At 35.9% G+C, this 27,835-nt stretch overlaps 1 protein-coding gene across 4 annotated transcripts in view; it reads left to right on the top strand.

The window, feature by feature from the left end:
- LOC107558744 (FYVE and coiled-coil domain-containing protein 1-like) overlaps positions 1 to 26,992 on the top strand; it is a 37,324-nt gene extending 10,332 nt beyond the window's left edge. For 2 of the 4 annotated variants that reach the window (XM_016242413.1, XM_016242416.1), the window contains exons 5-18: positions 3,141 to 3,247; positions 5,319 to 5,462; positions 5,691 to 5,784; positions 5,987 to 8,473; positions 9,060 to 9,152; positions 9,989 to 10,107; positions 10,297 to 10,464; positions 13,223 to 13,375; positions 14,726 to 14,949; positions 16,429 to 16,570; positions 20,482 to 20,577; positions 20,661 to 20,871; positions 22,227 to 22,336; positions 23,552 to 24,085. In XM_016242413.1, the coding sequence (XP_016097899.1) occupies positions 3,141 to 3,247; positions 5,319 to 5,462; positions 5,691 to 5,784; positions 5,987 to 8,473; positions 9,060 to 9,152; positions 9,989 to 10,107; positions 10,297 to 10,464; positions 13,223 to 13,375; positions 14,726 to 14,949; positions 16,429 to 16,570; positions 20,482 to 20,577; positions 20,661 to 20,871; positions 22,227 to 22,336; positions 23,552 to 23,627 (4,224 nt within the window). In that variant the 3' untranslated portion in view covers positions 23,628 to 24,085. Of the gene's footprint in view, positions 1 to 3,140; positions 3,248 to 5,318; positions 5,463 to 5,690; positions 5,785 to 5,986; positions 8,474 to 9,059; positions 9,153 to 9,988; positions 10,108 to 10,296; positions 10,465 to 13,222; positions 13,376 to 14,725; positions 14,950 to 16,428; positions 16,571 to 20,481; positions 20,578 to 20,660; positions 20,872 to 22,226; positions 22,337 to 23,551; positions 24,086 to 26,852 lie in introns of those variants that run through there. The other 2 variants (XM_016242415.1, XM_016242414.1) reach the window with 2 other exon arrangements.
- Positions 26,993 to 27,835: the final 843 nt, after the last annotated feature.

Genomic DNA, 27,835 nt, shown 5'->3' with positions numbered 1-27,835 from the left:
CATGCATGTGTTTGTATTTATATATGCATAATAAATATACACAGTATACACACATATTATGTAAACAAAAACTTTTATTTTGAATGCGATTAATCGTTTGACAGCACTACTTATTAATAATATTAACAATAATAACTTACTAATACTACTAATATTTTGTTATTCATATATACTAATAATAATAATTTATTGTTTCTGTTTATTATTCTTTTTGTTGCATATGCATGAAAAAGCGGTAAATGTCCATGTTAACTACTCTTTTTTATTATGTGTTGTACAGTATTAGTGGACTCTCTTACCAAAGCATGTCTGTAGACACACACATTTTGTTTAAACAAACCTTCCCTCGGATTTGTACAGTTCCATTTTCTCACTGAAATACAAGCGATTTTAGTGATACTATTGATCAGGTTGTTCCTTGTCTGCCCGCATGATACGCGGATCTAAATGCCATGTTCTTTTTAAAAGTAGCACTTCCACATGACCACTGTTTGATATTGTCCAGAGTCAAAATTGTATTTGTATTGTCTTGATGCTGAACTCTGCTACAGTGGTGACCAGCTTCCTTCTCTTGTTGTGTGGTTAGTTTCGGTGGCAGATACGTAACTTTGACCAAGTTACTGGTAATAGTCTATGTGTATGTAAATGTATAAAAACACTGCATGTTCTTCACTGTGTAAATTAGATAAATATTTCTTCTTATTAAAGTTACAAAAGTGATTTAGTTAAGAGCAATGAGAGATTTTCTCTGTTGTGTTGTTTGATTAGCGTGAATGACAGACAGCAGGGATATTAGACTGCTGTCACTTTAAGAGCTACCCGGATCCAATATTCTGTTACACGTGTTTCACTTAAAGAGCAGGTCATATGTTTTTTTTAAAGTGTCCTAATATAGTCCCCTACAACAGGTTTAAATGCATCTAAGGTCAGAAAACACTGTAATTTTCCCAGAATATACATTTATACATAGAGTCATTTGTCCATGATTTAGAAACGGTTTGTCCTATTCAGTTCTGAGCGAAATGTCTGTAAACCCCTCCCTTCCATAAGCCTACTCTGCTCTGATTGGTCTGCTGGCCAAGCCTGTTGTGATTGGCACAAAGAGGAGCGCTTGAGCAAATTAGTGAGTGCTACCATCTGTGTTGCCAAGTCCGCGGTTGTTTTTGATGTCGCGGGTTGTAGCGACCGCTCTATGGACGTGCGCTCCGCTCAGTCGCTCTAACCGCACAAGCAAGCGCTCCGTTAATATTCCGCTCACGCTCACGCTCACCGTGAACCAATTCCCGCTCAGATCCTGCTCTGACATAAAAAGTTAGCGAGCGCTACCATCTGTGTTGCCAAGTTCGCTGTTGTTTTTGATGTCGCGGGTTGGAGCGACCCCAATAATGTCATATTTAGGCACTGGAATGCAAATTTACCACTAAAAGTGTGTATTTTACACCCCAGAATGCGATTTTTAAAGGGGAACCACCCTTGAAACACGATTGGGCTAGTTTTGAGCAGCAATTGGGCAGGTTTTGTTGTGACAACCTGGCAACCCTAGCATGCACCTTTACATAAAACAATAATATAGTGCTCCAATCAGTTCTTAAAATAATGACATAAAAACATTTTGTTTAACACTTATGCAAGTGAATCGTACCCACAGCTAAAGTTTAGCTGCTAAACTGTAATAACGTAACAAAAATGGTGGATACGTTAGCCGAGTGCTAACATGACTAACTGATGAAACAATACAGTTTGAAAACCAAAATATGTCTACTGTAATGTTTGAAGATCGACAGACTAAAGATGTTCTGTGTCTTAACCTTTAATTATAAGGCAGAACAGCTGTATCACATGCGCACCAGTCTCTTCTCTCTCTACTGGGTCTTTTACTCCCTGCATTAACCCTATAACTACATAAACAGCACTTTCACTATGATTATAAAGTATGTGCGCTACACTACATTCTTTATTATTAAACGAAGTAATTAGAACAACGTAAGTCTACATTAATCGACACATTCTTAGGAAATAGTGGGTTCACAGCGAATTATCAGAACTATTTCAGTAAAACCTAAAAGGAAACCTAAAGCTGCACTAGGTATACATCTCATATTAGCACAAACAAAATAGATATTTTGAGCACTCAATTGAAAATGCACACATAACGTATCAATCGTACTTACAGGTTGTGGTTCGGAGACGGTTGTTGGTCCAAATAAAGAAGATTAGAAGCCAACAAAGGTAAAAGGCAAAGATTAGAGAAGCAGTCCTCGTAAAATGAGAGCACAACAAAAGGTTCGAATTGTATTGCTGTGGTCTCGGGGAACATAGCATCTTCTCGACACAGAGAGTGTTCGTATTTCGCGGGCAGGCGGGGATTATGCTAATGTGTTACCCAGTGATGTAGATCGGTAACAGGCAGAAGATTCGAAAATATAACGACTCGTTAAGGCGATTCTGAATCGACTCTTTCTTTTGAGAGACAGTATCTTTATTTATCATGCACTTTTTTGATTAACAACTTTGCAGACTGTTTACATTGAAGGATGGCTACCTTACAAACTGCAAAAGAGATATTTTTCGAAAACCCTTATGACCTGCTCTTTAAGACCTAAATTACTGTGTTTATGAGGATACTTTCAAAGATGGGCATTTTTTTTATACATACAAATGTGTTTATTCAACCATTCATGGCCCATAAAGCGGCAAAAATAACTCCCAAAAATAACGTCTCGGACAGCGCACGGATACAGCGAAATGAGTTTCGCTGCTGATTGCGTTACAGTGGCTTAAAATTACTTGCTTTTAAACAGAAATGCTTAAAAACGCTTGCAAAGGAAATGTTTTCGTGAACAGGGTAGCACAGCAACTTCACGTGAGTGTGTAACCGCGATAGAGACAATAGTCCAAAATCTCTACCGGTATATCACCCACCCCTAATATCCATCAATTTAAAAGGGAAAAAAAATATTGTCAATTGAAAAGCATTAAATAATATATACGAAAAAATTCCACCCAAAACGTCCTAGCAACCACTTGTTGAAAAAAACAAAAACAATGATCTATTGTCATTCATATTTTTAAAGGGGTCAGATTTGGGCCACTGTAGATACTTGAGTGGCAGTAAAAGTGTTGTTCTTTTTCTCTCTTAGCTGAAGACATCTCTGGGGAAAGGCAGAGCATTTATCCGTTACTCGCTCGTGCATCAGCGGCTGGCTGACACGCTCCAGCAGTGCTTCATGAACAACAGGGTCACCAGGTAACACTTCACTTCACGTCTCCTCATCTGTCATGTTGCCCATCTAAAGTTTGGAAATGTTTCCAAATTAAGAAGTCTCTTATGCTCACCAAGACTGCATTTATGTTATCAAAAATACAGTAAAAACAGTAGTATTGTGAAATAGAATTACATAATAATTCAAACAACAAAAAATTAAAGTTTTCTATTGCAATAAAATGTAATTTATTCCTGTGAAGCAAAGCTGAATTTTCAGCATCATTACTCCAGTCTTCAGTGTCACATGATCCTTCAGAAATCAATCTAATAAGCTGATTTGCTGCTCAAGAAACATTTCTTAGTATTATCAGTGATGAAAACGGTTGTTTTACCGTGATATACTACCATTCAAATGTTTGGGGTATGTTTGTGTGTGTGTTTTTTTAATAGAAATTAGCAAAGTAGTGTGGAAAACTGGAGTAATGATGCTGAAAAATTTGGATTGCATCACAGAAATAAGTTACATGTTAAAATATATTCAAAATGAAATTTTGTCATTTCAAATTGTAATAATATTTCACATTACTACTGTTTTTACAGCATTTTTGATCCAATAATTGTAACCTTGGTGAACATAAGAGACTTTAAAACATTTAAAAATCCTAATATTTCCAAACTTTTGACAAGTACTGTATACATAATGGGCATTGGAATTATAAATACAATAATAATAGTTATAATGATACTGATAAACTTGTATGGTGTATGAAAAATATGGATATGATAGATTTACAAAAGTTTTATTAAATACTTTATATGGACATTTGAAATATACTGTAAATTTCATCATAATCAACTATTACTGCACCTTTAAAAGGAGCGTCTTAAAGTACTTTACATAGTAAAAACAGCCTTAACAATACAAACATTACAAACTAATAAAAATAATATGCATGCAATAAAAAAAAAAAAGATGTGTATATGTACATTGTGTATATGTTGCAGTGTGTGATTGTATTTTAATCATGGCAGTAAATTATATCTGTTACTTTATAAATAATTTAAAATGGTCATTTAAAACTTGATATTCTATAAGAAAGGTTAATCATTTCATCAAATGACCTTAACCTTTTGTAATTCAACATTTGTATGCTAAAGTTTATCAAACACACACAATGTTTTTATGCAGCTTTTCGGCGATTATGGAGAAATGGCACTTGTGCCAGAAGTGTAGACGCATGTTGATGTCCGTGTTCACCATCTAAACCAAAAAAGGTTTTGTGCTTGTGCTTAAGCTACAGTATCATTTATTTATTGGTTTATTTAATAGGGACCATGCATGTTCATGAACATTGTTGTATAAATATACACCATGTAAATATGCCAGAATTAGTAACAATAACTACTTTTCATCTGCAGTCCCTGCATTTCCCCATGTTCTATTTACAGTATTTTAAGAACACACTGCTTAATTCAGTAGAAACAATACTGAGAGTGCTTCCCTCATAGTTTTACTTCTTTAAATTGCCTTCCCTGTTTTAAGAAAACACTAGTACTCTTTACTCCACGTTAATGGGTCTGTGCTATGTGTTTACAAACTTAATGTGAGCTTCCTTATTTTTAATACTGATTGATTATTTCTTAGACAATATAGTGCTTGTGATGAATACATGGCACGATAAGTTTAACCCATGGCGAGATTGAATTAAAGGGTTAGTTCACCCAAAAATGAAAATTAGGCTGCATTTTACTCACCCCTGATGCATCCTAGGTGTATATGACTTTCTTCTTTCAGACGAATCCAGTCGGAGTTATATTAAAAATGGTCTTTGATCTTTCAAGCTCTATTGTTGCACTCAGTGGGTATTGCATTGCTTCCATAAAAAAAAGTGTCTCACACGGCTCCGGGGGGTGAAAAAAGGCCTCCTGTAGCGAATCGATGCATTTTTGTAAGAATAATATCCATATTCAAAACGTAATAATCACTTGAATCTAGCTAACCTGTTATAAAGCATCCCAGTTCATATGCTTCTACTATGCACTTAAAGTATGTACTATCCTGGAGAGCTAGACTATGTTTTCCAATGTCTTTTTTACTGGTGTTCCTCTGTAGTGACTGGTATAATTCCCGGAGTCCATTTCTCAAACCCCATTTCAGTGTGGACATCATTAATTACCTCTATGAGCTGAATGATGTTCAGTTTGATGTGGCATCCAGGGGTCATGACCTTGACTCAGAATGGCCCACTTTTGCAAGGTAAGAGCATACTGTAATTTTGTGTAATTTTTTATATAAATATAACATCAAAAGTAGATTAATACAAACACATTGGCACAAAAATAATGCTCCTAATTTATAGTCCATTTGCCAGTCCATTTGTCATGACTGGTAATAGTATGTGTGTGTGTGTGTGAATGCATTTGATTCAGCTGATTGATGTTCAGTTAAGTTCATTTAAAATTAATTTAAAAAAATGTCTCACAGGAGGACACTGGGAATGACTAGCTCCCCCAGTCACACTTGGAAACCACCGAGTCGTAGTTCTAGCATCAACAGTCTAGCCAGCACATACTCACAGGTACCAGCACACCTTTAGAAGTTCCCTGTTGTCATGTGTCATTCTAAGCTTACTGTAGAAACATTTACGCTACAGTTTTATATCCAGTAGATGACAGTGTTCGTCTCAAATCTGCTCTGATTTAACTTGAAGCGATCTGTCTTTATTCTTTCTGTTTATGTATATTCCCTCTCACAAACATTCATTCTGTCAAACCTTTTAGCAGACCCATGAGTTCCCTGGGAGTCCAGACTTTGGACCTGGGCTTCTATCAGACATGTCTGTCCAAAATTCCAGTGGACTAAATGATTCTTCCATCAGTGCTATAGATGAGCTCCGTCTGGAGCTGGACCAATCTGAATTAAAGCAAAGAGATCTCCTCGACCAGGTTCAGCAGTTAGACAGCGAAGCGGGTGAACTCCGCGGGGTTGTGGTAGAACTCCAAAGGCAGCTGGACGTCTCTCTAGCTGACCAAGGTAACCATCAGGAGCTCCAGCGGAACCTGGAGGTGCTAGCTGCGAGCAAACGAGCACTATCCTGTGAGCTGGAGGTCTTGAGGGGACACGAGACTGTCAGGGAGGCCTCCTATAAGGACCTCCAAGACATGTTGGCAGCCGCAGAGCGTAAAAATGAGGAATTGATGGCAAGGCTAGATGGAGTATTGGATGAGAAAGGCCAGAGGGCGGCCAGTGACTTCAACTCTGCCCAAAAGATTCACGAGCTGTTAAATGAATTGAAAGAGGCTGAGAAGGGAAGGATAGATGCTCTGGCAGAAGGAGAAGAAAGGAGGAGGCAGGCAGAACAGCTGGCTGAGAAAGTCAGAATGAAGGATGAAGCACTCAAAGAGGCTGAGGTAAAAATGGCAGCTTGGATGATAAAGGGTGAACAACTGCAAACTAGGGCAGAAGAGCACCGTAACGTCATGGACAAACTTCAAGGGGCACTTGCAGTGCGAGAGGAGGAGACCAGCAACCTGCAGAAGCAACTGCAAGATCTCCAGCACTCTCTGGAAACTATGGAAAAGCAGGCCAAAGTGGAGCGGAAGGAAATGCAAAAGGATAAAGAAGAGCTTGAGAAGAAGATGAGTGGTCTGGAAGAACAGTTGCAAACATTGCGGTCACAGCTGAAGGCTAAGGAGTCCAGTCTTCTCTCCAGTACCAAGAGAGTCCAGTTTTTGGAGAAGGAATCAGAGAAGCTTAAAAGCGACAAACAGAGTCTGAGAGAAACCATGTCTAAACTGGAGAACAACACCAAAGAACAGGCCAAGAAGATTGGAGAATACAAAGACATCTGTGCCAAGCTAATAGAGGAAAACAGTAAGCTCCTCCAGATGGTGAATAAGAATGAAGAAACCAAGAAGGAGTTGCTTGAAAACAAATCTTCCCTGGAGAGTGAGCTGGCTGGATTGAAGACCTCAGAGAAGCAGTTGCGAGCACAAATTGATGATGGCAAAGTGACTGTGGATGAACGAGAGCAGCGGCTCAGAGAGGAGAACAGAAGTCTGGATGAAAGTCTTCATAAGGCCAACATGCAGTTGGAGGAATCCGAAAGTTCAGTTCGCCAGCTGAAACTGGAGAACAAGGACCTCATGGAGGTTCAGGTCACTCTTAAAGCATCTCTTGCAGCCATGCAAGAGGAGATAAGCAACATTGACAGTCAGATTGCTGAACTTGAGAAGAGTCTTGGAGCTGCGAGATGCAATGAGGCAAACCTGATGGCACAGCTTAAAGATAAGGATTCCCAACTGGAGGATCGGGAGAAGCTCTGTGAGGAGCTCCAGGGAAGGGTGGAAGAACTTGAAGGTCGGGAGAGGGATTTGGAAGTGGAGAAGACAAAGGCAGAAAGAGCCTTTGTCAAACAAACAGAGATGATTAAGAGCCTGGAGGCCCAGAGGAAGGCTGTAGAGAAGGTCCAACTTGAGCAGAGTGCATGCCAGGCTAAAGAAACCCAAGAGATGGCCTCAAAAGTGACTCTCCTGGAAGATCAGCTGGGACTGAATGTGAAAGAGGTTTCTAGGCTTCAAGAGGAGGTGCTCAATCTCAGGGCTAAACTCCACAGTGCCGTGGAGGAAAAGGACAAGACCCAAGCAAAGCTGGAGGTCACCAAGGCTTCCAGTGCAGAACTACGAACCTTGACTGAGCAGTTGAAGAAGCAGGCAGAGGAGCAGAATCGACTGCATGTGAAAGAGCTGCTGCAGTCTAGTGAACGGGTAGATGCAATAACTTTGCAACTGAATCAGGAGATGTCCACATGCAAGAAAACAACTGCCGAACTCACTTCAGCCCAAGAGGATCTGGCAGAGCTCAAGGCCCAGAATGAAAGGTTGGTTCTGGAGAATGCTGAGACCAGAGATGGTCTCCATCGGGTCAACACAGAAATGGCAGAGTTGGGAATGTCAATTTGCAAGCTAACGGCAGATCGGGAAGAAGCCCGGGAACAATGGGCTGTCGAAGCTGCTCGGATCCAAGAACTTCAACAGCAGGGAGTGAAGGAAACAGAGAAACTTAATGCCAGCTTGGCGGCTCTTCACCAAGAAAACTCTAGTCTACGAGAAGAGCTCCAGGAGACAGAGAAACTTTCAGAAACTGTGCTGGAGCTAAAGGAGCTGCTGGACAAAACTGAGGGTGAACGGGATGCTACTCGAGAAGAGATCACCACAGTGAAATTTCAGATGAGCACGGAGAGCATTACTCTCAAAAACCATATAAAGGTAAAATGAGTTCAGAATCATCAATCACTATCACTTCAAACCTATTCTGTCAAATACTTATGCTGCGTTCATGTCATGGTAGAATTACCATAATTACAAGTTGACAACTCTACTCTGTACAAGCTCTCTAAAATAATTTGTTTCTATGGTAACAGTCTTAATGCAAAATGCATTAAATGTATCAGACTTTGCTGTAGATTTGCATTTTATATCTGCTTAATGTATTAATTACTAATAGTAAAATTAGAAGAAATATAAAATAGAAATATGTAACGTACATATTTCTATCACAGCCTTTTGGTTGTTTTTACATGTCACAGCGGTTAAGTGAGAAAAATTGCTCTGAATTCAGGTTCAACAATGTGAATGCATTTTACAAGGCAGGAACTCATAATTACAGTAATTCTGACTTGATATGAATGCAGCATTTCCAGTAGACTTTAGTGATGTTTTATCTGATTTACTTTGTGATTAAAAGGAATCCAAGTACTTTTCATGTAAAATTGTGACTAATAGTGACTATTTAAATTTTTTTAATACTTCATGCATAATTTCTAATTATTTATGCATAATTTTTTTAACCTAGAGCCTTAATGAAGAGATTGAGGACTTGAAAACTCAGTTAGACGTGGAATTGAAGAAGTCATCTGAGCTGGAGGCCAAATTATCAGAGTTAGAGGTATGTAAATGTTGAGCCAGGTAACGATAGTCTAACAGCGTCACTTTTAATACTTTCATTTCAATTATCTACATGATCATCAGATTCTTTTTGCATACTAGCATGTGAAGGAATATTATTCATCTCTGTTGGCTGATAACACTGATATTAGTAGGTGATGAATGTCTGATCTCTTGCTGCTCCTTTTGTTCCCGTTCATTGGAGACCCACTGTGCGAGACAGTGGAACAGAAGACAAGAGATTGGGGTTAATTGCCAGACAGTGATGAATAATTTACTTCTCATTAGTTCTATAATTAGGAACAGTACAGACTGTTACCTGCAGATATTTGTCAATTAGAGTAAAAATGCCACTGTAATTATTTTCTAAAATAATGTTCCTCCAATTGTGCAGCTTTTTGGAACAATAAAACTTATGCTGTTGTTATTTTTTCTCTGTTATTTTTTTTGCATTACTGTTGAGTTAAATATTTAGTTACAATTATTTATTTTTGAAAAACCGTGGTATTCCAAAATACCACGGTTGTACTGTTGTACAAACAACCACGGTAAAACCATATTATTTTTTTGTAAGTGTTGCCATGTCCTAAAAAGATTAGTTATGGAACATTTGTGTTAAAATCAACACATTGTTAAATGCTGTAATTTCAATATTGCAGTAATGAGTTAAACAAATCAGCATTTATTATTATATTCCTTGGATAAGCTGAAAGTTAAGATAAAATAAAACTAAATGAGACAAAATAACTGTACAGAGCATTGTCTAGATATGCAAATGTTTGATGTTTCTGTGTACAGATTGCGTTCATGCATTTGTCTGCTTGTTTGTGCGTTTAGGCAGTAAATATTGAATACTCTCGTCTGATTGCGGAGAAAGACTCTCACATCACTGACTGTGAGACTCAGATGCGTGAGAGAGAGTGTGAGACGCAGCAACTGCAGGAAAGTGTATCAAGGTGAGTGTTCAAAAACACAATATGAGGGTTAATGCAGCACAGATAATGGATTTTGCACTAATGGCTTTTCCAAATGGATCTTCATGAGGATTTCTTGGAACCTGGAAGAGATTCAATTTGAGTAATTATTGGTCCGGTTATATTTGTATGCATTATTATGAACTTCTATTTTCTTTTTCTCTCCTTTAGTACCAAAGAGGCTCTTAGTGAAGTACAGAAAGAGAGGAAAGAACTAAAGCAGAAATTGGATCAGGTGTTGACAGAGACTCAGAATCAGCAAATTCGGATGTCTGCTGAGCTGGAGGATCTGGGCCAAACCAAAGTAAATCTGGAGGAACGCCTCATCGAACTTATTAGGTCTGTATATCGCTTGCACTTCAGGTTTAGCTTCTTTTTCCTTACCTAAAAACAAGGTTATTTCATTGTTTATGATTAGCTAGCGTGTTTCATGATTATAGGTTAGGTTTTAACTTTATCCAGTTTTCCTAACATCATGTCTAGTCATGTTCGTAAAGCTCTGTCACACCTAGCATGTTTTGCCGCAAAAAAAAAAAAAGATTAATTTGACTCTTGGTGTAAATAGATTTGGTAGAAAAATGTGACTGTCATTTTGAAAATACTTTAAATACTTGTAATTAGTTTTGAAATATATATCTTTTTGTTGTTTTTTTAAAGGTTAGATGTGAAAATCATGATTTTTGTGGTAGATTGTTTTTGGTTTATCATTTAGAGTTTTTTTTTCTTTTTTTCTCACTTCAATTTTTTAACATTTTGTTTTAAAATAATTTTCGAATGAAAATAATAGGACAATTTTTGCTGGAATTTTAAAAATATTCTATAAATATTTGTATAATTTTTTCTTAATGATGGAAGCCCCTCAATTTCTTAAACTACTTTGGTCTTTCATGTCATCTTGTGCCGCTTGAAATAAAAAGCTCCGGTCACGCTTCAGGGAAGAATAACTAAAAAAAGGCTAAAAACAATTTTACAGATGAAGCTACTTGAATTCTCAATGAGATGTTAAGAAAAATTTATAATGGTGGTGTGAAGTGTCTGTATATCAAAATACAAGAAGCACACATAAAAGCAGGTCAAGGGCCCGTTCTCACATTCTGGACGGTTGTACTGTTGTACAAACAACCACGGTAAAACCATATTATTTTTTTGTAAGTGTTGCCATGTCCTAAAAAGATTAGTTATGGAACATTTGTGTTAAAATCAACACATTGTTAAATGCTGTAATTTCAATATTGCAGTAATGAGTTAAACAAATCAGCATTTATTATTATATTCCTTGGATAAGCTGAAAGTTAAGATAAAATAAAACTAAATGAGACAAAATAACTGTACAGAGCATTGTCTAGATATGCAAATGTTTGATGTTTCTGTGTACAGATTGCGTTCATGCATTTGTCTGCTTGTTTGTGCGTTTAGGCAGTAAATATTGAATACTCTCGTCTGATTGCGGAGAAAGACTCTCACATCACTGACTGTGAGACTCAGATGCGTGAGAGAGAGTGTGAGACGCAGCAACTGCAGGAAAGTGTATCAAGGTGAGTGTTCAAAAACACAATATGAGGGTTAATGCAGCACAGATAATGGATTTTGCACTAATGGCTTTTCCAAATGGATCTTCATGAGGATTTCTTGGAACCTGGAAGAGATTCAATTTGAGTAATTATTGGTCCGGTTATATTTGTATGCATTATTATGAACTTCTATTTTCTTTTTCTCTCCTTTAGTACCAAAGAGGCTCTTAGTGAAGTACAGAAAGAGAGGAAAGAACTAAAGCAGAAATTGGATCAGGTGTTGACAGAGACTCAGAATCAGCAAATTCGGATGTCTGCTGAGCTGGAGGATCTGGGCCAAACCAAAGTAAATCTGGAGGAACGCCTCATCGAACTTATTAGGTCTGTATATCGCTTGCACTTCAGGTTTAGCTTCTTTTTCCTTACCTAAAAACAAGGTTATTTCATTGTTTATGATTAGCTAGCGTGTTTCATGATTATAGGTTAGGTTTTAACTTTATCCAGTTTTCCTAACATCATGTCTAGTCATGTTCGTAAAGCTCTGTCACACCTAGCATGTTTTGCCGCAAAAAAAAAAAAAGATTAATTTGACTCTTGGTGTAAATAGATTTGGTAGAAAAATGTGACTGTCATTTTGAAAATACTTTAAATACTTGTAATTAGTTTTGAAATATATATCTTTTTGTTGTTCTTTTAAAGGTTAGATGTGAAAATCATGATTTTTGTGGTAGATTGTTTTTGGTTTATCATTTAGAGTTTTTTTTTCTTTTTTTCTCACTTCAATTTTTTAACATTTTGTTTTAAAATAATTTTCGAATGAAAATAATAGGACAATTTTTGCTGGAATTTTAAAAATATTCTATAAATATTTGTATAATTTTTTCTTAATGATGGAAGCCCCTCAATTTCTTAAACTACTTTGGTCTTTCATGTCATCTTGTGCCGCTTGAAATAAAAAGCTCCGGTCACGCTTCAGGGAAGAATAACTAAAAAAAGGCTAAAAACAATTTTACAGATGAAGCTACTTGAATTCTCAATGAGATGTTAAGAAAAATTTATAATGGTGGTGTGAAGTGTCTGTATATCAAAATACAAGAAGCACACATAAAAGCAGGTCAAGGGCCCGTTCTCACATTCTGGATTGTTGTTACTCTGTCTCGGTTTAATTCAGTTCCCACCACACTCGCACACAAGCAGATGTTGGTTTGTTATTTGCTCTTTTTAAGTTTATGGCTTATTAAGTTCTCAAGGTTTGTAAGGTAATTCTCTTTAATTGTCAACGAGAGCCGGCCAGCTGGGTAGAAAACCCAATCGAACAAATATAAAGGTGCTGCTGCCACAGAAGTGTCTAAGATACTCAGGAACTTACATAAGCATTTATTTTTTTGATGAAATATGCAGTTCAGTATGAATAAAATGATTCACATAATCAAACAGCGGCAGATGTTATAAAACTTTACCCTTGACATGAAATGGAAATGAAGCATGAAAGGTGCTTTAAGACATTGAGAACCCAAGAGACAAAAGAGAAGAAAAGAGATTCGGAGTCTTTATTTCTCACCTCCTCCTTTCTCTCTGTCTTTCAGGGATAAGGATGCTCTGTGGCAGAAATCGGATGCTCTGGAGTTCGAGCAGAAGCTGAGAGCGGAGGAGCAGTGGTGGCTGGTAGATAAAGAGGCCACACATTGTCTGGGCTGCCAGGGCCAGTTCATGTGGTGGCTGCGGCGCCATCACTGCAGGTGGGCAATCTCACGAACACCCACTCTGAACTAGAGTTAGAAGTGAAGTGAAATGCAAAAGACTGCAGAAAATACATTCAAGTTAAGGAAAGTAGAAGTATTGTACACAATTGTTGAAGAAAGGCTCTGAAAGACTTGGCAATCATGCCATGTTAGAATATCACACAATGCTAATGTTTTTTGTTGGAAAAATGGTAATATTTCTTTAAATTAAAGTAATATTTTGTTAAATAATGCAAATATATTTATGCATTTTTAAGTGAGATTTGAGTGTCCAAAAGTTTTTTGATACATCTGTATGTGCAGGTTTAGCATCGGAGGTTTAAATTAAACGATTGTCTTTTTTTCTGGGCAAACACGACACATTTTTGGCTGTTTGCTTTGCTACCTGATCTGCATAATGACTTTAGTCAATCTGGCTGAAACAATGCAGACAAATCATGCAAATAAATACCATCACTGAGAGAAATCCATTCTTAGTCAATCCTCACCTCAGGTCTTTTAGACACATCCTGAGGTTTTATTGCAATTCTTTGAGTTCATTAAAAGACTAGTTCACCCAGAAATGGAAATTTGCTGAAAATGTACTTACCCTCAGGATGTAGATTCTGATGATATGAAGATATGGATGAGTTTGTTTCTTCATATACAAGATCATATTTGGAGAAATTTAGCACTACATCGCTTGCTCACCAATGGATCCTCTGCAGTGATTGGGTCCCGTCAGAATGAGAGTCCAAAGAGCTGATAAAAACATCCCAATAATCCAAAAGTAGTCCACACAACAGAAGCGATGATTTAATGTTAAAACGCTTTAATGATGGCTTTGTTTCTTACAAACACGCACCTTTTCGCTTCACAAGACATTAATTGATGGACTGGAGTTGTGTGGATTACTTTTGGATTATTGTGATGTTTTATTAGCTGTTTGGACTCTCATTCTGACGGCACCCATTCACTGCAGAGGATCCTTTGGTGAGTGAGCAAGTGATGGAATGCAACATTTTTGTAAGTCTGTTCTGATGAGTCTGTTGATGTTCAAGTCTGTTCAAATTTTCATATTGGACGAACGGTTTAATTAAATAGTGTGCTATTTTCAGTACTTATGATTATATTACCTTTTTACAATATGTAAAAATTTTATATAATTCATATTTTAAGACCTGATAAATGATTTGCCAACAATTTTCTGCTATAGAACTATTTACACTGAGTCTGAATTTTTCATCAACCTCAGCAAAATATGTTTGGACGCCAGAATTGACTCAAAAAATACAGTATTTCAGACTCTATATTAGTGATGCATTGTTTGGTCTAAAAATATGTTATGTTATTCTGTGTTCCTGGCAGGCTGTGTGGCCGTATCTTCTGTTACTACTGCAGCAATAATTATGTGATGACAAGAAACTCAAAGAAGGAGCGCTGCTGTCGAGAGTGCTACACACAGCACAACGCTGTGGTGGAAAGATTTACAAAGGCTGAACTCAACAGCTTGTCAGAGAATCAACCACCGCCTCATGCAAACGCTGCCGGTCAACCACCACCACCTTATATACCCACACCAAGAGTTACAGGTACAGATACATCCGAAAACAGACCCTAAAAATACTTACATATTTAATACTTAATAGGTGATTGCACATGAATGCCACCATAACAATTTTAATTATATTGCAACTGTGAATGTTAACTGTGTAGTTTAGTTTGTGTGCAGTTTGTTGATGAAGAGTATCCAGGAAACACTACTCATTTAGCTGATTCATGAGAACAGACTTGTGCAATCAACTTGCATTTCTCATGATAGATAAAACTTAAATTACACACCAAATGTGCATCCTTTGCTCCTCATTGTGTTGCGTTAGTGCTAAAAAGCTTTCTGCCTCCTGACAGTAAAAAAAGAGAAATTTGAAAATTTTCAATATTCTTTATCATATCATAGTTTCTGTCTTGTAAGTAGGAACTTCCCTGGAGGTCTTGAATGTAAAATTGCTTGTTGTTATTCTTTAAGTTTTAAATTCAGGAAACTTTTTCCATTTAAGAGCACCTCAAAACTCGCTTAGCAAGCATAAAAGTTTCTTTTCTTTCCTGTGAACTCTCTACATAAGTGCTGATAACAAAGGTGCTGTCAACGTCGAGTGGGTTTTTCATTCTGAGCATGTGAATACAGCACCACGTATGATTGAGAGAACCTTTAAGTGCTTAAATATATTGTTCTGCCCGGCATTCATCTTTTGTGTCTGAAGATTGTCTTTATGAATGATTTGAATGGGCAAGAAGTCCATTCTAGAATGCTAAAAGACCAGGATTTTGCTACAGAGAGCTTTGTTTTTAACATGTGGCATTGTTATTGACAGGAAAATGTCACGAATTTGTCTTGACTGTAACAAGCAGTCCTGTCATTGATGTATTGGACAGCGAATATTGCTTGTTAATAAATGTTTCTGTATGTCTTTTTCAAGGGGGAGCTTGATGGTTCAAAAAGCCACATTCAGTAAAAATCCTGACATTTGAAAGGAGCATAACAGAAAAGTTACATACCATGTGACAGCGCCATCTATGTATCATTAGTAATTCAAACCTGAATAATGATATTTAGAAAGACCCAGTGCTATTTTAGTATTATTTATATACTGTTATAGTATTATTATTTTAAATGAGCTTTTATTTGTAATATTTTAGTTGTAATTTTAAAGTTGTAGCATTTTTCTTTTGTGCATTTTCTGATTTTATTCGTTTTTGTTTTTTAAAGATTAGCTTGAATTAATTTTTATTTCAGTTTTAGTTGTAGTACAGTAATTGTAGTAGTTCAACTTATTTTATTTCAGTTAGTTGGTAAGGCTTTTTAAGTTTTTCGTCTAATAATTATATTTCAGCTATATTTTAAATAAATGAAATACATTTTTAATAGGTTTAGTTAAAAATAACAACACAACAATATTTTCAGGTCCCTTGCTAATTGGATGCTAATTGCTAATTTCCGTTTTACTCACTTTTGACATTTCTCATGGGTTGATGTCACACTGAGGCTGATAATGTCCTGTCCTGACTTGCAGTAACAGATCCTGGTGAGAAACCGGATGATGGAGCATTTGACATCATAACGGATGAGGAGGTGAACGAGATCTATGACAGCGACTCTCGCACCACCACTGGGTCACAGGAGGAAGAGGGAGATGGAGGGCAAACTGGAGACCTGTAAGGACACACACACACATACTTGCATTTGTGGTTTACGGGGACTCTCCTGTATACCAAATACACCAATACCAAACTGTATTTTGTTATCGCCCTACACCAAACCTACCCCTTACAGAAAACTACTGTTTTGTATGTTTTTTAAACCTTTTGTTTTACCGGGACACAGGAGGTGTCCTCATAAACCATATATACCGGTACACACACACACACAAACAAACAAACAATCCTAGACAACAAAATAATACTTTTACTCAGCAAGGATGCATTAAATTGATCAAAAGTGACAGTAAAGACATTTATAATGTTACAAAAGATTTCTGTTTAAAAATATGCTGTTCTTTTGAACTTTCTACTCATCAAAGAATCCTGAAAAGGAAAAAAAAGAACAACTGATTTCAACATTGATCGTAAGAAATATTTCTTGAGCTGCAAGTCAGCATATTAGAATGATTTCTGAAGGATCATGTGACACAAGACAGGAGTAATGATGCTGAAAATTCAATTTTTAAAAAGAAAAAAGAAAACATTTAGGTCCCACTTTATATTAAGTGGCCCTAATACCTGTGTACTTAGTAACTAGATGTGTACGTAGTATGTAACCACAGGGTATGTACACATTGGTACATAGTATCTAGAGCTGTAATATTTCTGTAACTACACACATGTAACAACCCTCCGAATGGTTTGTGTAAGTACAAATGTGTAACAGGACATATATAACTACATTTTGTAACAACAATATGTATAAGAGCAATTGGAACAATTTGATCCAGGGGTGGAGATGGGTAGGTTTAGGGATATGTAAAGTTGGAGGAGTTGGATCTCAAGTTGGTGGAGTTGGTGGAGTGGTGCACCACTGTAATACCAGTGTACTTACATGGTAACTCCTTAGGAACTGCCCACTTAATATAAAGTGTAACATTCTGGACACCAACCACAATTTATATGTAAAGCCTAACTTACTGGCAGCTGCTGTTTAACATCAGAGTAATTACATGGTAAAGCCATAGGAATTGTTTACTTAATATAAAGTGTAACACTTTCTTTATCAAAAAGTGCTGTTAGTCCTGTTACACATTTGTACTTTCATTACCAAAAAGTGTTGTTACCAATGTCCTGTTACACATTTGTATTTACACATAACATTCAGTGGGTTGTTACATATGTGTAGTTACACAAACATTACAGCTGTAGCTACTATGTACCAATGTGTACTTACACTGTCACTGTGGTTACTTACTATGTACACATCTAGTTACTATTTAAGCCACTTGATATAAAGTGGGACCAAAATTTAAAATGTATTATTATTTTTTATTCAAATAAATATAGACTTTATGAGCAAGCATAAAAGACTTCAAAACCATTTTCAAAAATCTTACAGGCACCAAACTTTTAAACTGTACGTGGTGAACTAATCTAGCTTAAACTTTAAACCTGGCTTTCAGATATGCTTCTGCCATTTGAATAAATGTAAAAAGTAAACAAAAATACATTTATGTCACATATACAGTCTGTGTAAAAGCTCAGTTTTATAGTACATGCTGCTTAAGATGTGTAGTTTTTGCAAATAAAGATGCTTTTAGACTTATTTTTGCAATAAGGCTATGTGATGCTAGATGTATCTTTTTATTGCAAGACGTTTTCCATTCTTTTAACTTTAAAAGAATCATTAAGGGAATAAATAAGGAACCGCATTTATTAAATGAAATCCGATAAAGAATTGTTTGTTTCTGTATGAATCGTGCACAAATATGCACACACAAAAAGAAATGACCAGAGACAATAGATTCGCTAAAACGTTCCCATGTTCACAATCACTCTCAGAATGGTCCAATTTGTAGCAGTGTTATCAAGATTCCCCAGGCGGCATCACCGGGCCTCTGTTTAGAAAATTGTGCTGTGATGCTTCCTCAAATAAGTGTTACAGACAGACAGGAAGTCCTGCCGGGAGATTGATTGCGGGGGGAAGATGACTGTCAATTTATGCATTTCATGCCATCTTGCGTACATTTCCTAACATTTGTCACTCTGAGATGAGCACCTGCCTGGCATATAATTTTAAAGCAACCTCAAAAGATAATTTTCCTTTGTGTGAGTGAGGTTTCTGTAATTAGACGCACTCCCTGGGAAAGGAGAGGGTTTTGATAGAAAGATTTTTATTTTTGATTCATTTGTTTTTCCCTTATTATTTGCATCAAACACATCATAATATGTGTGCGTGTTAATTACTTATTTTTTGCCGCTGTGCCTTTAAGAGCTTGATGCATACACCATTTTTGCATTTGAAGTAAAAATGCTTCTTGCTCGCAGGTTTGCTGTTGGGCCCAATTGCGATTTTGACTGCTCTATCCTTCAATAACAGCTACTTTACTTTACTTTTCCATAACAATCAAAACTGAAATGTGCCACACAAACTATAAATAATATTAAGCAGCACAACTGTTTTCAACATTGATAATAATAAGAAATGTTTGGATCAGCATGAATTTGCATACTAGAATGATTTCTGCAGGATCATGTGACACTAGCTATGTTTCCATTCACCTATTTTTATGGACGTTTTGGGATATTGCGTAAAAAAAAATGTTGAAATGATGGAAACACCAATATGCGCTTAAATTCTAAACAATTTGCATATAAACGTGCGCTCAACTAAGTCGGATAAATTTCTCATCTGGTAAGAAAACATGCACATAAACTACGATGGAAATACTTTTACCGAATCAATTCCTTAATGCGCATCAAAAAAGACATGTGACTTTGCAATGGGACATCATAAAACTGGACCAACCTATGGAACGATCTCATTGCACAACATCTGAAATGCTAGTTTTGTCATTCTAAAATGCTTGAGCAAAATCTTGTCTAAGTGCTTCATTATAATTAACTTCCAGAACTGCGTTCCCAAACAGCAGGCTCCGAAAATAAGATAACATGACCGTCTGCATGCTCCGAAGCTCATCATTTATTGTATACCAAAATTATACTGTGCCATCTCCTGCAGCAAATTAAATTAATTAATTTGAATTTAATTTAATTAAAATTAAATTAAAGTTTAATTCGTAACTTCGGATGGAAACATAGCTACTGAAGACTGGAGTAATGATGCTGAAAATTCAGCTTGGCATCACAGGAATAAATAACATTTTAACATACTGTATATTCAAATAGAAAACAGTTATTTTAAATTGTAATAATATTCTACAGTATTCTACTGTTTTGACTATTTTTGATCAAATAAATGCAGCCTTATGAGCAAAAAAGACTTTCAGAAATCTTACCGAGCCCACATTTTTGAACAGCAGTGTAAATGTGGGAATTCATGAGTTTAAAAAAAGTATTCATCTGCATTACATAATAAATAATACAGCTGCACGAATTCAGAAGGACTCATTTTTGCAGCTTAGTTTTTGTATTGGGACATTTTGAGATCTAAAAGATACAGAATGTTTTAATAGTTCAATGAACTTATTTAAAAAAACAACAAGGACAGTTACATTTTTGTGTTTTTTTAGACAGTTTAGACATAAGAGCAGATTTTTCTTTATGACATCAAGCAACCACATAGCAACCCGTTAACAAGCATTCAACCCTCATCATAGCAACATCCAGGCAACCATTCCGAACAATCTAGCTTTTGAGATCTAAAAGATACAGAATGTTTTAATAGTTCAATGAACTTATTTAAAAAAACAACAAGGACAGTTACATTTTTGTGTTTTTTTTAGACAGTTTAGACATAAGAGCAGATTTTTCTTTATGACATCAAGCAACCACATAGCAACCCGTTAACAAGCATTCAACCCTCATCATAGCAACATCCAGGCAACCATTCCGAACAATCTAGCTTTAAAAAAAAAATGTTCTATCTATTTATGGTTGGTTGTGATTATTGTGTTTTACAGTAGCATATCGAGTGACGTGACCCCTGATGAACAGGAAGAGATGGTCCCTGCTGTACAGGATGCAGAAATCACCCTCCTTAAGTCAGGAGAACTCACGTTAGTATATGCCAACAGAAAACCACATGCACACTCATTTGGCTATTATTATTAATGATGATTGGGTGCATGTCTTTCTCTAGTGCCTCTGTGCCTCTGGATATAGATGAGATTCCTCATTTCGGCGATGGTTCCCGTGAGCTGTTTGTCAAGTCCAGTTGCTATAGCGCCATTCCCATCATTGTGGGCGACTGCGGACCCATCATCAGCTGGGTTTTCTCTTCTGAGCCCAAGAGCATCTCCTTCACTGTGGTGTACAGAGAGACACTTGACACACCTGTTGAGCAGGCCAAGGTAACAAACACAGGCATACATGCCCTTCAACACCTGTTTGGTATGCAGAGGTTGCCACGGGCAAAGTGCACTAATGCTCATTCACATATGCACGTGCATAAGTTGACCATAAAGCTGTAAAATATGGCCTTGCTATTGTGCTGCTCGAATAGTTCATGAAAAACTTAGTAATAGGTGTATCTTTGGGTTTTAAAACCTGATTTCTCAGATCACGGCTTTAAATATTGCCCCACTTTTAGTGCTGGAGAGTAACAAATAAATTAGAAGAAACATTCTAATATTATAATTGTCATCATTATTTACTTTTGACTTTCTTCTGTGGAAAACGAGTTCTTTTTTCAATTATATGGAGAAAATCTGAAGAACTTTTTCCAAACAATAGAATGGAAAACAAGGCTTTCAAGCTTCAAAAAGGAAGCGAAGGAACATAAAACCTTTTGCTTTTTAATAGCGAAATAATATTTAGTTAAGCACTGTTGTTTTTAAAGAATTGATTGAAAATTCTGTGTTTATTATTCATTCGTTCAATTTAGGACTATTTTATGTGTGCACTTTGATGTATTCACCTAAATTGAAATTCTTATTGTTTTTCTGTGTTAAATTCTTATAAATATTAAATTATGAGATCTGCCAGAGAAAAATTGACTAAATAATGCCTGCTTTAATGTAATTAGCTACTTTGCATTTGTTAACTTGTAGTCATTGTTATTTTAGTATTATTTATAAACTGTTTAGTATTAATTCATATTTTGAATTAGCTTTTATCTATATATTTCAGCTTGCATTTAAATTTTAGTTTAAGTTTTGGTAATTTTATGTTCTTTTGTAATTTACATTAGATTTGTTTATTAATTTAAACATTTTTATGTTTAATTTATATTTCAGTTTTATTTTAGTTTTAGTATTTTAACTTTTTTTGTTTAGTTGTAGTGTTTGAACTTATTTAAGATGAAGATTTTTAAGTGTTCATTGAATACTTAATTACTTCACACTTAGATTACTTAGATTATTTCAGCTTTATCTCAGTTAATGAAAACTATTTTTAATAGGTAATATAGTTTCCCCAACATTGACTGCTTTGTTATTTACAGTAAACTAGACTGTGTATGATAACTGTATGTTGAATAATAATCAGTTAGGATAATGCAAACTGCTGCAGGCTGCATGTCTTCACAAACATCACAGACATAGCATCAGCTTGCATTATTACATCTCTTCAGTGTGGCAGCGTCTCAAATGCATCCTTCTTTTTATCTTCTGGAAGCCGTTCTCACTCCATGAAATGACGAGCATAAATCTTAGCAGCCCTTTTACTTTATAGAGTGCTAAATCTATTTTATGTCCCTGTGGTTCAGGTTCTGATTCCTCTCACACGCTGTAACTCACACAAAGAAACCATACAGGGCCAACTGAAAGTCCGCAATCCTGGAGTCTATACGCTCATCTTTGATAACTCGTTTTCCAGGTACAGTAACACACAGCTGACATTTACACACTCCAGGGAACCTTTCAGAGCTTTTGTGCTTCTCAGAAAATATCTACCCTTTTGACTGATAGTATTTTGCTGATGTTTACTACAGTACGATCGGTCTGTGCAAGAAACTGAACAGTATTTATATCGTTTTTTGCCTCTGATTCACCGAATTATAAGTGCATTACCACCACCTATCTCTCAAATGGACCATTGACACTCTATCTACAATCTCAATTAGGAGACTCAATGGTCCATTTGAGAGATAGGTGGCGGTAATGCACTTATAAGTCTGCGATCCGCCGTAAAGCAAGAAGAAGATGTGTCACGCGCCGGCTGTTGAGAACGCGCTCAGGACAGTTCAGACATTGCAGTGAATCAGAGGCAAAAAACTATATAAATACTGTTCAGTTTCTTGCACAGACTGATCGTTTCGTGTCTTTACACATCAACATATCGCCACGAGCCGCAGGGTTTAATTTGGTTTTGTTTGTGTATGTTTTTTTTACTCTCAAAGCTGTGATTCCCATTCACTTCCATTATATGACTGACAGACTGCAATGGTTTGAGTTAAAAACCTTAGTTTGTGTTCTACTGAAGAAACAAAGTCACCTACATTTTGGATGCCCTGGGGGTAAGCAGATAAACATCACATTTTCGTTTTTGGGTGAACTATCCCTTTAAATGTTCTTTGCTTGGTCTTAAAAGGGTCTTCGATTCACCTGTATAAATCCTGCAGATATTTTGATTTTACTTTTCTGCAAAGCCTGTTCCAAAAATGAGTTGAGAGAAATAGACTGGTTTAATTTAATACTGAGAAGTATAATTTAAATAAATAAATTGATTTGACATTTTACATGATATAACATTTTTATGTATATCATTATCCTAGCAGCATCAAACAATATCAGTACTATTTATTGAGTTGCTGCTTATGCACTAAAATTATAATGACCGTTTTATTTAGTACATTGAAAAAAAATGGTGTAGAAATAATATTCACAGTTACAAAGAAACAGTAAGCAAGACATTGAACACGTGAAATTTTGAAGTAGAAAAACGGAAATGGTCTTTTCTTTTCAAACATACTGCAATAATCATTGTTTTATTTATAACTTCGAAAAATCTTTTTTTTTTTTACAGTGTAGTTATTAATAGGAAAGATGGAATGCAACAATCACTGCTTCTCCTGTGTTTTCTTTTCTATAGATTTCTCTCCAAGAAGATCAACTACCACCTGACCATTGAGAAGCCCATCATCTATGATGGAAGTGACTTCCCTTAAATGTGGCTTTGTGGTGTATAGCGTCCTCGTGGGAAATTAATGTGTTTTATTTTTATCCTAATTCATCTCAGACCTGTTCCTGTGTGCCAAGGGTTTCTGTTTTAGAATTTGATGGGTTAGTATAGTATTAGATGTTTTATTGCTGATAGCGTTAAGGTTATCTGTGGTGAACTGAGTTAAGTGTTATGAAGGGCTTTCTACAACACTTTCAACAGTACTTATTGGAAGAGGATTATTTGCTTTTGATGAATCTTTTTTGTGTGTTTTATTTTCCTTGTGGATTCAGTATTTTAAAATGATTTTACAAACACTACAGATGAATTTAAAGCACCAGTGATAAAGGACAGTTGAAGCTCACATGGGTAAATATGCAAAGAAAGTCAGACAATCGCAAATTAAGCTTTAAAAAAACAATTTACCCAAAATTGAAAAACAAAATGCTGAAAATATACTCACCTTCAGGCCATCCAAGACATAGATGCATTTGTTTCTTCTGCAGAACAGATTTGGAGAAATTTTGCATCAATTGCTAACCAGTGGGTCTTTTACAGTGAATAGGAGCTGTCAGAATAAGAGTCCAAACAGCTGATAAAAACATCACAATAATCCATAAGACACCCGTTCATCAGTTAACTTCTTGTGAAATAAAAAGCTGCGTGTTTGTAATAAACAAATCCATCATTAAAACATTTTTAACTTTAAACTGCTTCCAGCTAAATATGAGTCCTCTATCAATAATATTGCTTTTTCCAGTGAAAAAAAGTTGTCTTGTCTGAATCAGGAGAGAAATATGCACAGATCAAGCACCATTTGCAAGCGAAACTAGTCCAAGAGTTCTAATGAAATATGTGGGTGGATTTTGATGTGAGAGGACAACAAGAGATGGACTTTTTCACTGCAGGAACTTACTATAGATTATGGACTCATCATTTGTCCAGAAGCAACAGTTTGAAATTAAAACCTATTAGTGATGGATTTGTTTCTTTCAAACATGCAGCTTTTCAACTGATAAGATGTTACTTGATGGACTGGAGTGGTGTGGATAACTTGTGGATTATTGTGATGTTTTTATCAGCTGTTTGGACTCTCATTCTGACGGCACCCATTCACTGCAGAGGATCCATTGATGAGCAAGTGACGTATTGCTACATTTCTCCAAATCTGTTCCAATGAAGTAGCAAACTCATCTACATCCAACTTGAGTAGCCTGAAGGTGAGTACATTTTTACCAAATTTTTAATTTTGGGTGAACTATTCCTTTAAAAGATATCACACTACACTTCCACTACAGATGTCGAACAAAATACTATATTCTCAGAGGTTTTGGTATTTTGGCGTAATGCTGCATTAGTCTTTTTATAACAACATGAGAATTTCATATAAGGTACAACTATTTTTCATAAAAGCAATAAGCGTCTCATGTTTATATGCGTTTAAAACACTATTTTGTTTTTTTTTTTACTCAAAGCTGGATGCTATGATATTGTGTCATGACAGAGTCCTGTAAAAGTATATCCGTTTTTTTATTTTTTTTTTTACTTTTTGTAGTCCCCACCAACTAGGTCAAATTGTCACTGGTAAGTTAGCAGTAGAACTATTTAACTACTCACTATTCTTGGGTCAGCTATATTGCTTTATATTCACCATTTATAAATATATAAATGGCACTTTTTTTAATTTAGTCTACTCCATGCAGTATTTTTTGCATACAGTACATTGAATAAAATGGCACATACTTTATAGTCATTTAGCTCTTGCACAGAGTATATTTTTGTGAATATAATGCTGTCAGTGTTTTGATCTGATAAAATTGGTTTACTGATGCTCAGATACATTGACACATTCAGTTTTAATGCCTCCTTTCTGTTTATGCATCAGTGAATCCTCATCCTGATAGATCATCAAACATTAGTAACATGAACACTAAGGCTGTTAAATGCGCTGTTAAATGTGTCTCGCTTAGTTTTTTTTATGCAACAACTTAAGCAAATATGCAAGACACGCATGTTTATTCAGGTGTACGGTTCACATAATTTTCCAGGTGACAAAGCTGAACTAGACTGCTGCTCTTAAGAAGATCTGTTTATATATTTATATCTCAAGCTCCTTTTTGAACTATGTGAAATTTTAAACATTTTCCTAATAGGACTTGTCCTTTTACAAGAGTTTTAAAATGGTATTTTAAGTAAATTGATACTTTTGAAGTACTTTTTAAAAGCGGTTGTTCAGGAAATTGTGAATACTTAATGAATGTTACTGAATTTAATATCTGTGAATCTATGCAATCACAGTGCAATGTTTACAAATTGCAGAACTCTTTAAGTGTAATAAAGTTGTATTGTATAATGTTATAAGTGTATAAAGTTGCTTGTTTATAAGCAATCGCTTGTCTGTATGCATGCACATGATGATAAACAAACTTTTTAATATTTTTATGACTAGGCCTAATTGAGGCTGTTTCATCTGTATTGGGAAGGTTATGTGATGTGTGTTGCTCACTAGATCTTTATAGATCATGTTTCTGCTAGTAACTTGGTGGTTTGCTTGACATTGCTGGTCATGTGATGTCAACATGAGGGGGCGACCTTCTCCATGTAGCATAAAACCGCATTTTCTGGGAGAGTAAATGCATCTCATGTAAGTGTACATCGTTTAATATTTTTCAAAAATGCTATTAATTTCTTTGTGCAAATGTTTTGAGTTACCAAAAACTATTGAGTCCACCATTTAAGTGCGTTTAAAAAGTACATATACATAAAAAATTAAGGACGCCCATTTTCGCATCAGTATTTTTTAAGGTAGCCTAATAGCAAATTTTTCATTTTAATTAATATTAATTAATTTATCACCCCCCTCAGAATTCTGAGATTGCTAGGGAAAAAAATGTGTGAGATTAAAAAGTAGCTTTATTTATGTATGCATTTATTTCCCCAGTGGTTAAGCAAGCTTCCATAAAAATGCAGTGCACCTAAATATGAAATTATCTGCACATGAACTTTGAGTCTACACTTTAAGGAATTTTAATACCAAGCTCTAAATGTTTAGAACCAACCGAGTGTTTGAGGAATATCAATGCAGCAATTCAAAAACAGGTTCTTGTCTGTCTGGTTTGAGGAAAGTGTTAGAATTCCCTGTCTGCAGCAGAGATGCAATGGTTTTAACCTGCCTTGTGCAGGATTATGAATGATGTGCTCTCTCTCCTCTCTCTCTCCTCTGATTGGTCAGAGTCAGTCTATAAAGCATTTGCTCCAACTACTGCTGTCAGCGCGCGCTGTGGACACGACTGGAGACATGCGCTCGTGGGTTCGCATGATGCTGTGGTTGTCATCTTTTACAACTGTGAGTACGCACAACCTCATGTATTTATTCACCCATTTACAGTTATAGAATGCACTTCTTCATCTTCATAACTAGGACAGACTTTTAATCTGTTGTTTGTGGTCTAGCAGGCTAATTATATTATTTAACGCGTTAAGATTGAAGACTGACTAACTTTTTTAGTATTGTTTTGCTAAATATTATTTTGTTCTCTGTGAGAATATGATCGCAATCAGTGTGCTCTTAATTCATCATAGTGCACGTTTGCTCACTAGATGATGTGCTGCTTCAAAGGTGGAGTAAGTGTTGTTTTTTTCTCACCTGTTTCACTAAACTTTGAAAAAGAGAATACCTGGGCAATCAAAAAGACTCTTTGCCTGTCAATCATTTTACATGCTGGAGTTTTATGTCAGCAGGTCGTCTCATTTATCTTTGGAGGGCGAGGTTTTCAGCGGATTAAAAATAAATAAATAAATAAATTGTGTGAATTAGGCTATTTAGTTAAATTAGTATACAAGTGTCCCGTACTGCATAGTACTTTCTGCTGCTTACTATTGTAGTCGAAAATCATTTCCAGTGCAGTATTCTTTTTAGTCTTATAGGTCTAGGGAAGCTTGACATTTCTGTCAGTATCTTGGCGTTCTTTTAAGCCATTGCGTTCAAAATGTGATTCAAACTAGTTAGAAGTGTACGCTATTAAATGGCATGGCTGTTATCTTTGCAGCACAAACAGAAAATGCATAGTTTGGTTTCAAACACAAAGAGTGAAATGTTACAATTCACCCCGTCCAGGTTAGTTGTAACATACCCTGAGGTGAGATGTGACATTACCATATCCACCGGGGTGAGATGTAACATTATGCAACAAGGATTATGAAAAAAAAAAAAAA

This window comes from Sinocyclocheilus grahami, unplaced genomic scaffold (assembly GCF_001515645.1).
Source record: "Sinocyclocheilus grahami isolate Dianchi unplaced genomic scaffold, SAMN03320097.WGS_v1.1 scaffold657.1, whole genome shotgun sequence".
Lineage (NCBI taxonomy): Eukaryota > Metazoa > Chordata > Actinopteri > Cypriniformes > Cyprinidae > Sinocyclocheilus > Sinocyclocheilus grahami.
This window is presented reverse-complemented; position numbering and strand designations above follow the sequence as displayed.